This window comes from Neophocaena asiaeorientalis, unplaced genomic scaffold (assembly GCF_003031525.2).
Source record: "Neophocaena asiaeorientalis asiaeorientalis breed wild unplaced genomic scaffold, Neophocaena_asiaeorientalis_V1.1 scaffold328, whole genome shotgun sequence".
NCBI lineage: Eukaryota > Metazoa > Chordata > Mammalia > Artiodactyla > Phocoenidae > Neophocaena > Neophocaena asiaeorientalis.
The window spans coordinates 286,763-301,056 of record NW_020174432.1 but is presented as its reverse complement, the minus strand read 5'-3'; the positions used below and the strand labels follow the sequence as shown (position 1 = coordinate 301,056).

Below are 14,294 nucleotides of genomic sequence, written 5' to 3'. Positions count from 1 at the left end.
AGCAGTTCTCTTAGTATGTTAATAGCAGGAAAACTGCCTCTCATCCGCCCCTCTCCAATTCATTCTCCACATTACAGCTAGAAATATTTTTCTCAAGTACAAATGCAATCAAGCCAGCCTCTTTAAAACCTGTCATTTGTTCCCATTATCTACAGGATAAAATCCAAACTCTTAATATGATATATGAAGGTGTCATGTTTAACCCTCAAGACTCATTTCTTACCACATTCTTTTCCCATTTCAATGCCGTTGTCCAAGACCCCCGCAACTCTGTTATTCCCTCTGCAGGAACTTTACTTCCCTTGACTATGCTAAATTCCAGTTTCTCTGTGGATCCTTCCATGGACCACTTCCCCTTCCCTGCACAGCAATTATGTATTCCTACTGCACTTCCCTGAAAGAGCATCTGCCATACTATGTTATAATTGTTCACTCACTTGTGTGTATACCAGTGGATTATAAATTCCTTGAAGAAAGTAATATACCTTATTGACCTTTGATACCTCAGTCCCTAACATATTACAGATACAGTACAGGGCTGAAAAACTGATCTATAAATAAATGATTTAATTACTAGTTGTACAATTGGTTCAGTAAACTGAAATACATGTACTATAGAGGCATCAATAAGTTTTTTTCTTAAAACAGCAGCTAAATTCATTCTGTTAAATTATGTCTAGGTGTTTCAGTTATTCAAAATATAATATTTTACAGATAGTCATATAAACAAAAGTATTCAGGATGACATGAATAGTCTAAGCTTTAAAATAGTTCCAGATACCTCTCCTAAGAATTCACTTTCTTCCTCTCGAACTCGAGCTTGATCCCAAAGGGTAATCTCCAGCATTCGTTCCCGAAATTCTCTTCGGTGGACTGGAGAATAAATGAATGTTTGGTTCCATTTGGGTTCCAATGTTTTCTTTACTGTTTTAGTTCTTCTTTTGTTTTTATCACTATGAAAAAAATAAGAATATATGAGCTTATATAAATCTTCATTTTAACTTTTGTCCTAAAATTGATTAATTTAAAATTTCTCAGGAAAGAAGTTTTCCCACAAATTTATCATACCTTAAATATACTGTAATCTTTAAAATTACTATTAAAATTTATCAGGTATATAATTATATCACCTTATAAGTGTGACTTAATAATAGAAATATTTCAATAAATCTGAAAATTTTCCATGATAGATAATTAAAAACTTAACCTTCCTCAAATTCTAAATAAAACCAGACTGAAGAATCTTAACTCTAATTTTTTTTAACACATTGCCCTATTGGAAACCTTTAAATTGGAAATTAACCTGTTAGTTACATATAGTAGTACTTTTAGTATTTGTACATATGCAAATGCAAATACTGTACTTAGTATTTGTAACCAATATACTATTCACTTAAACTAACGGAAGTCCCTTGTACAATAAGTTTGGTGAATTGCGATGTTCACAACTTTACATCCATATAGTTTAGCTAATAAGCAACTGTAATTACATCTTATCAAGTTACACACTTATGTATAATTAATACATACTTGCTCATTTGACATCTATCAAGTCTTTAAAGACATAGTAAAATTATTTCTGTGTGAGGCAGCCACTATAATCTGGGCTGGAAATGCAAGTTGGCCATCCTGATAGACAGAACTTCCAACTCAGAAGCTTTCATACATTTTTTTGACTTCATATTTCTATCAAGTGAATGCTTTTGATTATGCATTCCATTGTATACACATATTTTTATAAATTATATGTATGTATTACTATATTGTTGTACTAATATATTGTATTCATTGGTAAATATACAAAAATAGGAATTAAAGATAGGTGAAAATGAAAATTCAAGTATTTCTTTATGAACTCCAATGAATTGTTTCACACATCTCCTCAGTACATCCGTTCTTCTTGGAGATCACTACTCTAGCTTATTAGAGAGGATCAGTGTCTGAATAGGAATGAAGAAAATCACCTAGGACGGCAATGTTAAGCTATTAGAAGAGCCTATTTGAAGTGAGAAGTGCCACTGAACTCCAAGTGGAACCATATTAACTTCTACAAATTCTCTCAACACAGCACAGTTCTAAGAGTGTTGGGAAATAGGAAGCAGGGAGAACTAAGAAGGGACAGAGTGCCTCCAAATTAGGGAGGGTATGCAACTTCTCCCAGGTGAATACAGAGCTTAATGTTTAATACAGATTTGACTTAATCAAGAACATGTATGTTTCCAAAGCATATATATTTAATGTAGCAGAAAGCCATTTTAAAGCAATGTATCTTTATTAATTTCTAAGGCCTCCATAGGAAAATAACTTTGGAAACCCATGTAGGAAATTTTATCTCCATTCAAATTTATGAAAAAGAAGTGGTACTGCAAATAAAAATACCTAAATAAGAGAAATAATGACAAGGACTATGACTTATGACTCTTGTCACTTCCTCCTTCTAAGATTTTAACAAATATTTATAAAGCATCTACTTATATTCTATCCGTTAAAGAATGAACTATGAAACCCTGTCAGAGAAAAAATTCCTTCCACCAAGGTCAGGAAGAAAGCATTCAGGGGGAACCTTGCCATCTAATCCAAGAATGGTTTATACTGCAACGTGAAAGGAAACAGAAGAATAAGCTTTGACTTCCTCTTAAGGAGTGAAAAAAGTTCTCAAAAAATGACTGTTTTAGGGGGGATTTCTAATCCTGGATAGGAGGGAGACTAGATTATCTCTGAAGTTCCTCACTAACCTACCTTATATGATTACAATTTAATAAGGCAATTTTGTGTGTATTGAAGCACCAATCCATGAAAATAACCATGGAAAGTTACCTTATCATCAGCAAATTACAAAAAAAGTAAATGAGTTATTCTTTTCAAGAAGTATAACTAAAGCCTTCAAAATGAGATCATTCTGTATAAGTCAAATACTGAAAAGTTAAAAAAAATACTGAAAAGTTGCTAAAATTATTTAAAAACTAAGATCAGTAAGCATGCTATAGAGATATTTTTAAATAGCAGCCTAAGGATAATAAAATAGATAATTGATCTCTAACAACATCATTAAAATGTTGAGAAAGTATTTTTTAAAAAATCTAACTAAAGTTTTTTCTATTTATTTTCATGTTACCAGTCCTTTTGTTTTCCATTTGATTTAACAGCATGCAAAGACTTGATATTTTTACTCAAAATGAAGGGGAAAATATATTTTGACTGGCAACCAATATAAAAAAGATATAAAAAAGTGTTAGAGCATACCTAGCTATTTTTTAGGGTACCTAGCATATTATGTAGAAAATAAATGTTTTGAATGGCTTAACTGACATACTGACATTCTAGACTAAATTCCTTCTATGTAGCCTCACTTGTCCCTCCAGGAATTCTTATCAATAAAACGGCATCAACTGTTTTTTCTGTTTACTTAGGCAAGTACAGTTGGCCCTCAGTATCCACAGATGCAGAGCTATGTCATTTTATATAAGCAACTTGAGCATTGCAGATTTTGGTATCCATGGGCTTCTTGGGACCTGTAGTTTTTCTCACAAGAAATTGTCAAGAAAAAAGAAATAACTCATACCCAAAGCACTAATAGTCCTTTATTCATGTGTAAAAACCTGTATCAACAGAAAAAAAAAAATGTCGAGATGATAATGTAGTGATAATGTAGCTGTTTGAGTTGACCAGAGAATTCTTTTTTCCATTAAGCATAAAACCCTGACACAACTCTATCAATAAAGTGAGCTACAAACTTGCCTAAATATTCTTCAAATTCCTGATAACTGTCAAGAAAACTCAGCTGAGAAATAACCTGAGGAAAAAATATCCAAACGCTTCTCACATTCTTTGCTATTAAGAAAAGATAAAAACCCTACATCTGGAATATAAAGGAGTCTTTGAAGGGACTTTCCCTTCCATTTGACCTCTATCTGCTTAGAAAGTGAGGGGAGGTATAAAAAATAAAACTAAACACAAGTAGTCTACCAAAAAACAAAAATTTGAGAGACTTTTATCATCTTGAAAAGCAAGCATTTTTCTTCAAAGGTCTGAGTAAGTAGAAACTTAAGTTATGTGTGTGCATAAAAGCACAGCACTTTCTGCGAGTTTTTTTTTTTTGCGGTATGCGGGCCTCTCACTGTTGTGGCCTCTCCCGTTGCGGAGCTCAGGCTCCGGACGCGCAGGCTCAACGGCCATGGCTCATGGGCCCAGCCGCTCCGCGGCATGTGGGATCTTCCCGGACCGGGGCACGAACCCATGTCCCCTGCATCGGCAGGCGGACTCTCAACGACTGCGCCACCAGGGAAGCCCTCTGCGAGTTTTTATGATGGCATTCTAAGGATGCTTAGACTAATAAACTGTGCTCTGAGAAGCCAAGTGACTTGGCCTCCATCCAAGATGGTAGGTAATATGGCTGTGACATCTGTCATCCAACTGAAGTTTAAGCTGGAGTTGAGTTAAGTTATTGCATATCCTCTTCTTCACTTGCAGTTCAAAGTGTATCCCTCTCCAAAAGACAACCTAAGTTGTTAGAGAACAACCTCCTTCGAGTCAACTTTGTAAGATAAAATTATATGGCACAGCTTCTAATAGCTTAAGAGGCTATGGCACCCTTGCATATTTTCTAATTCATTTTACAAATTTTATTTCAAAATATATATCAAATAAAGTGTAAGACCTTTGCTAATTGCCTACTTCCTTTCCTTTATTTTCTTTGTTGAAATTGTTCTTCAGATGATACTTTGGCACTCAACACTGATGACTTTTAACTTGAACTGAGTAATAGAGGGTCCAAAAGTATTACTAGACATATTACTAAATATGTTTAAGATCACATCTGTGCCCAGCTGCTTCCAACCTGAGAAAAATGAACAGCCCAGCCCTGAAAACCAGTGTTGCAGAAGAGCTGGGGCAAGGGAAATTGGTGCATTACTTCTTTCTTTTTTTATGATGCTTATTGAATAATCTCTTCTATTTTGTATGTGTCTGAAATTAAGAATGATTATATGATTTTTGATAAGCTATTTCTCCTATTCTGATTCCTCTATTTAAATCAGGATAGATCAATATCATGTATGTTGATTAGCATGGACACAAAGCAAAGGACACTTTAGATAGCTGATTCTAGGCCCAGTGGTAAAGATTCCTTGGTGATATGGGTGCTGAAATATAAAGCACATTCACTAAGTTTACATAATATGGAGAAATAATATCTTAGTAAAAGGAGGTAAAAATTGTAGAGTAACATGATGAGTATCCTTTAGTACCATTTCCAGCTTTCTGCCTCTGTAGTTTATGTTAAAAATGTATTGACTTAAAGGAGCATAATTTTAATGAGTTTGATTTTAAAAAAATACATTATTTAAGAAGTAAACCACACAATCTAAAATAAATATTTAATAAAATAATCTATATTATAAACATTTGACATAGGTTTTAAAACAATCTTAAAGTATTTACTGTCACTATTTTGATTCTTAAGAATCATTATGCTTATATTAAACTTCATAAGTATCTAACTGGCATGATATTTTAAAATAAATGATACAGAATCAAAACACCTCCTGCTATTAACATTTCTCATTTATTTTCAAGAACATTTATTTTTGTTTCATATCCCTACCTTCTGTCTGGAAGAAAGTAAATTTTAACATAAGGATTCCTTGGCCTCCCATCTTCCCTGGAAGGGAGATCCTTTGCTCCCAAAATTGTAACTATTAATTGGTGACCAACCTTGTCAAACCATAGTTTTATCTGAAAAGCAAAAATATTCATTTTTCAGTTTAAACATTTACTAATATAACATAACGTTTACATTCCCAATCTTTGCCCCATTCTCTTACACTAATATTAGCACAGAATATAAACTTCACTTCGTAAATTGCAGTTAAGGTAAAAGGATATGCTATAATAACTTCAATGAACAGAGAAATTATTTCAGATATTTTAGTTTGATTGATAAATCACTTGAACTTTTTATAATCTAATTTGATAGCTTATTAACATGCACATAATAATTACACTACCATAACTAAGGACTTTATATAGGATTGCTTTGTGTCTACCTTTATGCAGGAATCACGGTAGTTCATTTTGGTTCCCCTACAATAGTGAGTTCAGAATAAGTGCTCAAAATGAATTGAATAGATAAGTTCCTTATATGGCATTCATAGGGAAATTTTAAGCAAATGTTTTATGTTATACCACAGCAAAGACCTTTCAAAAATTATAAGTAACTGGGAATTACTAGAAGCTTTAGTAAATCTACTCCTTAAGTTTGTATTTAAAACTGTAATAAATTCGTCTTTTAAAATTTCTTACGCAGACATAAAGTCTTTTTTTTGTTTGTGAGGCAAATGTAATTATCCTCAGAATAATAAGCGTATATTTTATAATTCGAGATGAGAAAATTAGAATAATTTGCCTATGCCATAATTAAGGATTAGAACTTCACATTCAGCTGCTGAATTCATTTGACTTAATAATTGTCACCTCCCACACACATACCTCACACTCCCACACCTAGCTAGTTGATTTTACCATATCAGGATCTATGATGACTATGGCTCTGATCCACATTCGGTTCAGAATTCAGCACATCTCTGACCACTATCTTGAAACTGAAATTGAATCAGAAATTTGGAATTTGGGAAAAAGTTCTATTTAGGTAATATGTATTTTTCTTTTTATATGTGTGTGTGTGTGTGTGTGTGTGTGTGTGTGTGTGTGTGTGTGTGTGTGTGTATCCAATGGTTTGATTATTTTCTTTTAACTTGGATTTACAATGTTTGCGGTAGTTTAAAAAACTTAAATATACATCTCATGTGAGTCCCTTCCTCTCTTCTCCAAAGCAGACAGTCAGCTCTGGGCCAGGCTCTAGGATATATAAATAAATATAGACCATCTACATAAAAATCATACAAATAAATATATGTATATATGATATATCAGTAGTTCAGTTCCAATTCTAACATGGCTTTGTTGAGTCCCTCACTTCATATCTTAGAGAATGAGAGGCCGAGCAAGACTTTTAAGTCAGAAGACTAATGGCCCAGAAGAGTATATAAAATTATTTATACACTTTTCTTTTCGGTCAAATGGAATTAGTCCTCAAGCATTTAAATTTTTAAAATGATTATTACTTCTCTTTATGTTAAGTCCTTATGTTTAACGCAGGTATTACCCTGAGGCTGTGTAACAAAAAGTTTTTTGAATCGAGTTGATAAGTACAGACACTAGACAAGTGTTTCTTAAACTGTGGTTCACAAAACTCCTGCAACAGTATCATCTGGAAAGTTACAAATTCCTGTGGCCCACCTTTCACTTACTGAATCAGAATGGGGCCCAGGGAATTTGCATTTTAACAAGTGCTCCAGGTGATTCTCATTGCCATTAAAGCTTGAGAACCACTGCCTTAGACTAGGGGACCAAGAACCTGAAAAAAAAGCCTCTGACATTTAAATGGGAAAAAAAGTTCAACACCTGAAACTAACACAACGTTGTAAATTATACTCCAATATAAAAGTTTTTTAAATTCCTATAAAAAAAGAAAAAAGTTCAAATATTTGCTTGCCTGACAATAGTAGAACAAAGATACAGATGAGGATAAATGGAAAAAAGAGACCATTATGGCAAAAGATATGAGGGGAGGAAAAAAAAGTAAGAAATACTAGAGTGTCTCATGTATGAGATCAAACAGGTGTTGTCAGAGAGCACCATGGTTCCTCTAAATTTGTGAGCAAAACCACATTAACTTCTAATATTCTTTATTTCCTATATCAATAAAAAACCTTATGGCTTTATTTTCCATGACATTAAAAAACTTCTTAAAGGCTAAAAAATTGTTTTATAATAAATAGTACATTTAAAAAACAAAGAAAAAAGTATTACTAGACTAAGCTCATAGTTATTGGAGCAAATTATTGATTTCTGTGAGGTTTTTTTTTCAGGGATTGAGACTACCTTTGCTGTCATTTCCACGGGCAATATTTTTGCTTCTTTAAAATCATTACAGGTAAACATTTAAGATATATGTTTCAAATGCCTGATAAATAGTATTATTTTTAGATTTTCTTATGCCATGGAAAACCAAAAAGATCACTTATTAATAATATTCATTTCTCACACAAACAGATATTAGGCATATGGCTTTCATGTTTTCATATTAATACTTTATAGTTTATTAAATAATACTTTACAAATATATAAATATTAAAATAATATAGATATGAAACAGGCACAGTTTAATTTTACTGAGTTTTTTATCAAAATTATACCTTTTAATAAACTGTCAAACTGGGCATTTGATCAATAGCCTTAATTTTCATTTTATATTACAGGACTTGCATTGAAGTTTTTAATAGATATCCACTTTAAACTATCAAAAAAGAATTATTTTATTTGCTAGATTCTTTATCACATTCCTAAATATCTTCTCTGTGTTTTTTAAATGAATGATTAGAATATATCTGTTGATTCTTCAAAATAAAACAAGTGTGTTTCCACAATTCTAGATATAATATACTTCTTATTTTACCTCATTTTCATTAATAAAAATCTTGATATCATTTTAATTGCTTTAATACAATTCCATGTAACCACTTTAAAATTTCCCAAGCAGAACATAAGTCTAAGTAAATATTTTACACTACATAGTGTTAATTAGAACAATTCCAATTTTTTAAATTTAAACTAAATTAGTATTAACAACAGCAACAACCAAAAATACCCATGCAGCAAAGCAAGGAAAGCATAATATTACTTTAAAAAAAAAAAAACTTTGTTGACATTACTTTACCATATAAGGGTTTCCGAATGAAAAGAGGCAAACAACTTGTACCCAAGTATTACAGTAAAATTAAATGGAATTACAATTACAAAATGTAAACAAAATAAACACAACATATTTTATCTGGATTGTGATTTTTGTTCTTTCAAAATAATATACTTTCAAAAAGTTGAACCTTATATATAATATGCAAAAAATTCATATTTTAGATAAGGTACAAATTTATTTGCCAATCTCCTCAAGGAGTTATTGCTTGGAAAATGCAAGAGAATGTAGATGTTAAGTGAGATAATGAATGATTTAAAGAGACAGCAACCTTAGTGCAATAAAGGAAAATATCAACAGTATCAAATCAGCTATTTCTGTCAATATTAACAATGTAAGTGGAATCTACATTAAATGCCAACCAGAAACCTATGAGTTTCAGTATTCAGTCCATCATATAAAACCACTAACCAAGATTGTCTCTTTAAATTTTTATTGTATTTTAATCCCCATGCAGAATTTTACAAGCTGGCTCATAAAATGATTTGAAAGTCAATAATATGGTTTGGAGCAACACACCAAAAAAAGTTTTCCTACTACGCATTTTCCAAAAACATACAAATAAGGGTTAAAACACAACTTTAGTTTCTATCAGGCAGACAAGGCCTTTACCTGAACCCTAGGAACAAAAGGCGTTGTTCTTCTACTAAGGCTTTGGCTCTGGTAAGCAAAATTAAAGAAAAAAGCAATAAAACAAAACCAAAAAGGACAACACGCTGGAACTAAGAGACCAAAAGTAAAAAACACATACAACTATCCCTTAAGTACATTTTTCCATGACAATATATATCTAAATTAAGTAGTTCAATGTAATGAATAAATTAATTTTCCCAAAATGCTTAAATAGATAAAAACTATATAAAATCTTAGAAGTTTTAAATCAGATTTTTAAATGTAATCAACATAAAAGGAATTAAGACTGAATGTAAAATAACAGATTTGGGCTAATATTTTCTGAAAGAATGAGTGTAAACATAATACAAAGTCAAGATATTTCAAGTTTCACCCTTGAACACACAACATAGAAAAAAATCATAGTCCAAGATGAAGTCAGATGAAAATACATTATAGAATTATTAGTGAAAAGTCATCTGTAGAAGTAATGTTTCCAAAGGGACATACATGTAACTTTCCAAAGGCATAATATGGCTAACAAAAGTCTAAAAAACATTAGCCAAGTTGGCTTTAGCATTTCTTAAAAGAATAAACACAGAAAGATAAAACGTGTGCTGGAACACACTGGAATAATCAGTTGATTTATACTTTAAGAATCTATAACAGGCTCTAGTATTTAAACATCATTTTCAGACATTTATTGTGCACCGTCTGAGATAACACTGTTTAGAGCTAATCATACTTATTAATGACAATAATATCACATTTCTTTTTATTTATACAGTTCTTCATATTTTTTTAAGCCTTTACTGACAGTTACTGCAAGTTTATTGCCTCTAACAATGCTGGGAGGTAGTTGCTGTTATCTCCAATATGCAGATGAGGAAACAGAGACATTTTAAAAAGACTAGATAGACTTGCTCACACCCAACCAAAAAGTAAGATAGTGTAAAGGTAGAAAATAAAACCCTGGGACTTCTCTGGTGGTCCAGTGGTTAAGAATCTGCCTTCCAATGCAGGGGACGGGTTTGATTCTTGGTCCGGGAACTAAGATTCCACATGCCACTGGGCAACTAAGCCCGCGCACCGCAGCTACTGAGCCCGCGCGCTCTAGAGCCCACGCGCCGCAACCAGAGAAGCCTGCACACTGCAACTAGAGAAGCCCATGCACTGCAACAGAGCCCGCACACTGCAACAAAGACCCAGCGCAGCCAAAATTTTTTTAAAAAGAAATAAAATAAAGCTCAGTTCTGACTAAATCATTTTATTTCAAATTCTTAGAATAAAATCAGATTTCTTTTTTTTTTCTTCTTCTAACTTATTTTGTTTTCACTTTGAAACAGTTTCCAAAGATACCACAATCATCAGAATGTTGTGCCTTTATTAAGGCATGTTAACAGCTAAAAGAGGAACAAAATCAGATGCAAGTCTCTGTGTTTGGGAATGGATTTCAGGGCATTTAATCTTTGTTCTTTCACCAAGATTCCATCCCATTCCTCGCATTTCTCATGGATGTCTCTCCTGTTTAATTAACAGCTGTAAATAGTTAAAAGGCTTCAGACTTTTCCACTGCTACATGGAAACAGATGATAGGTACTAGGAGGACTGTTGTGGAATTCAACGATCATCAGACAGACCCTGAAGATAGTTTAAGACATAAATCTAAAACCCAAAAGAAAGCAAACCTTAAAAGCAGACTATCATTCAATCATGAGTCATCTTTCTCTTCAAAAACCAAGAAGGTCTCAAGTCTAAGATTTCTTCCTTTTTGTGTGGAGACATTTCCAAAGGAAGAAAGGAATGTTGAGATATGGAGTGTTACTGCTATCTGTCTGTATAACCCTAGATGGATAATTCTCTAGCCAATGGGTAAGGGATATATGAAATTCATAGAGATTAACTAGGCATGCTGAAGAAAAGGACAAACAAGTCACTCAATTTAGAAAAAGATCTTATTTTTCTTGCCTTCTCACCTGTCCTACCTGTTTTAGACCAAAAATATCAAGGTAATGAAAGGTTTTTGCAAGTAAATATTACTTTATAACTAAAAGATTTACTTTGAAAGGAATAGTACTTTGAAATAAAGTAATCCTTTAAGGTAAACTTTTTTGCATCTTCTAAAATGACCTCAAATGAGCAACTCACAGATTTTTTGAAATCAATTGTCTAAAATCTATGCCAGTTTAAACCTAATCTTCACCTGTAAGCTTATACATTAAACTTTGCTACATAAACATAATTTGCTTTGTCAGCTTATTTTAAATTGAGGTGACATAAAAATAACACGCAATTAACCATTTTAAAGTGTACAATTCGGTGGCATTTAGTGCATCCACAATGCTGTGTCACCACCACCTCCCTCTAGTTTCAAAACTTTTTTATCACACCAGAATATCCTGCACCTATTAAGTAATCAGTCACTCCCCATTTCCCCATTGCCCCAATTTCTGGCAACTACTAAGCTGCTTTCTATCTCTTCAGATTCTAGATATTTCATAAAGAAATGAAGTATTATGTATCTCACTGCAATTTGTAATTAATATTAATTCATTTATTTTAAGCATGAAATATCTGATAATATTTATAACAATTCAGCCTCACACAAATGAAGAATTTGAATTTGTACACCACAATTTATTTTGTATTTAATGTCCTTCCTACTTTATACAGCACTACTAACTTCAGGGCATTCCTTTTATGCAATGCTTCTAAAATAACAAGGTTGTAACAATGACATACAAAAGATAAAAGCTCAAAGAAAAACCTTTCATTTACAGAAAGTTTTAAAAAGACTATCGAGTTTCTAAGTAGATGTAAAGGAAACATGCCTATTCTTCAGTGACTTATTCCCTTTAAATGGGAATATAAAATGGATATGTAAAATATTTATAAGCTCATCACTAAAAGTGGAGTCAGAAAAATATTAAAACAAAGTAACTTAGGGAAACATTGCAACCATAAGTCAGCCACAGAACCTGACGTAAAATAAAATATGTTTGTCAACAAGAATTAATGTGTTCCTATAGAAAGAAAGAATTCTGAGCCATTCCTCACTTTGAAAAGAGATAAAGGCTATATCTTATTTTAGCATTCTATCAAAATATAAGTCAAAGGCTGTAAATTAATTTTAAAATATTGAGAGAATTACAAAAGTAATCCTCCAAACAAGAAAACTGCTAAATTATGTTAGAACATAAATTTTAAAAAGAATCAAAATAAGGGAGTGCTGACACTGAAAGGCTAATATACAGTCCAGGTGTCATAAACGTGAGCTCATACTAATTTTCTCATCAAATACATCAATGGCACTTTCATAGTTATGCCCTAGAATAATAACAAGTAGCAGCACAATTCAAGCATGGAAAAGAAATAAATGGAATAATTTTTTAAAGTCATCAACAGCCTTGTGCATGAAAAGTTAAATAACAATTTGCATTATATGTATATTTGAGAAAATATCAGCCCATGAACTGACATAAATATATTAGGAAGGTCAGCTCACATAATATATAAAGTATCTTTGTTGTCAGGCATTAGTAACGTCATGATTTTGTAAGTGAGCTAAGGGTCCAGGTAAAATCTCACCAAAAGCAAAAATACCCAAAGGTAGAATAGAAGGATATAGGAATCATAATGTTGCCTTGTGACTTCCTAGAAGTTTCCTCGAAGGATGATATTTGTGGACAAATATTTTCTCAACCTCTACATCATTAGAACAAACCAAAATTGTCTCCAGTTGGCAGAAATGGGGTTAAATATAAAGGAAAATACTATATGCAAAAGGGTATCTTGCTTATGTCTTGCTGCATGCAAAGAATGAACATAAAATTAAGTTTCATGATGGTAAAATCCATGGCTACCTGTTCACTGTTGTATCCTCAGCTACTAGGATTATGGGGATAGATCTTAAAATACATTACTTGAATTGATAATTGTAGCTTAATTTGATAAAAATATTTTGGAGAAAAATTTTGGTAAAAGATTTCAAGAATCTTAAAACGTTTTTTTCTTTCATATTGTTACATCTGGAAAAGTTATTCTGACAAAGGAATTTTGACCTAACAAAATATGCAAGATTTATATTCAAGGATTTCCATGGCATCATTATTTAAAATACTATAAATTAGAAACAAGCAAGATATCCTATAATAGCAAATTAAGTTAAAATGGAGTATTAAATAGCTATTAAAATCATTTTAGGAGGAATTTTTAAAGGAAAATGTTTAAAGGAAAAGTACACAATATATTACTAGTGAAAAAGCAAGTTTCAAAATAGTATACACAGATTTATTACAGTTTTGTTTAAAACTTTATATGTATGTGAATGATTATGTTTTAGTGGCAAGATTACAGGTGATTTTTATTTATTTATCTGTGCTTTCTAGATTTACCAAAACAAATATGTATTATATTTATAAACATTATCTTGCTGGAACATACTCCTTCTGAGTCATAAAAATTGATAAAATGGTACTCATTTTAAATTACAGTTATATGGATTTTAAACCAACATCACTTATAAATACAAATACCACATACTTTTAAGTTTATATTTCCACCCAATATTTAACAGTCTTACCTTTCTACCATATTCACTTTGAACCATGAGGAAAAGTAGTTGAATCTGAAATCTGTCTAAATGCCTGCACTATCCTCCTCAATCTCCCCTCCTAGTCCAAGATCTAATACAGCCTTGTGATTTCAAAAGAAGCAACAAAGTGGTACTTACTTATTATGGAAGTCTAACTTCTGCTCCCTCATCCACCAACTGAAGCCAACTACACACACACACACACACACACACACACACACACACACACACACACACATTTATTTATATACTGGCATCATCAGCCACTCAGAGCAT

General features: G+C 32.1%; 1 protein-coding gene across 15 annotated transcripts in view; it reads right to left on the bottom strand.

The window, feature by feature from the left end:
- The window catches only part of RIMS2 (regulating synaptic membrane exocytosis 2), a 348,709-nt gene that overhangs the window by 244,325 nt on the left and 90,090 nt on the right, over nucleotides 1–14,294 (bottom strand). For 12 of the 15 annotated variants that reach the window (XM_024756905.1, XM_024756899.1, XM_024756906.1 and 9 more), the window contains exons 9-10: nucleotides 5,603–5,733; nucleotides 782–953 (exon numbers count right to left, since the gene is read on the bottom strand). In XM_024756905.1, the coding sequence (XP_024612673.1) occupies nucleotides 782–953; nucleotides 5,603–5,733 (303 nt within the window). Of the gene's footprint in view, nucleotides 1–781; nucleotides 954–5,602; nucleotides 5,734–9,424; nucleotides 9,473–14,294 lie in introns of all 15 variants that reach the window. The other 3 variants (XM_024756898.1, XM_024756907.1, XM_024756911.1) reach the window with 1 other exon arrangement.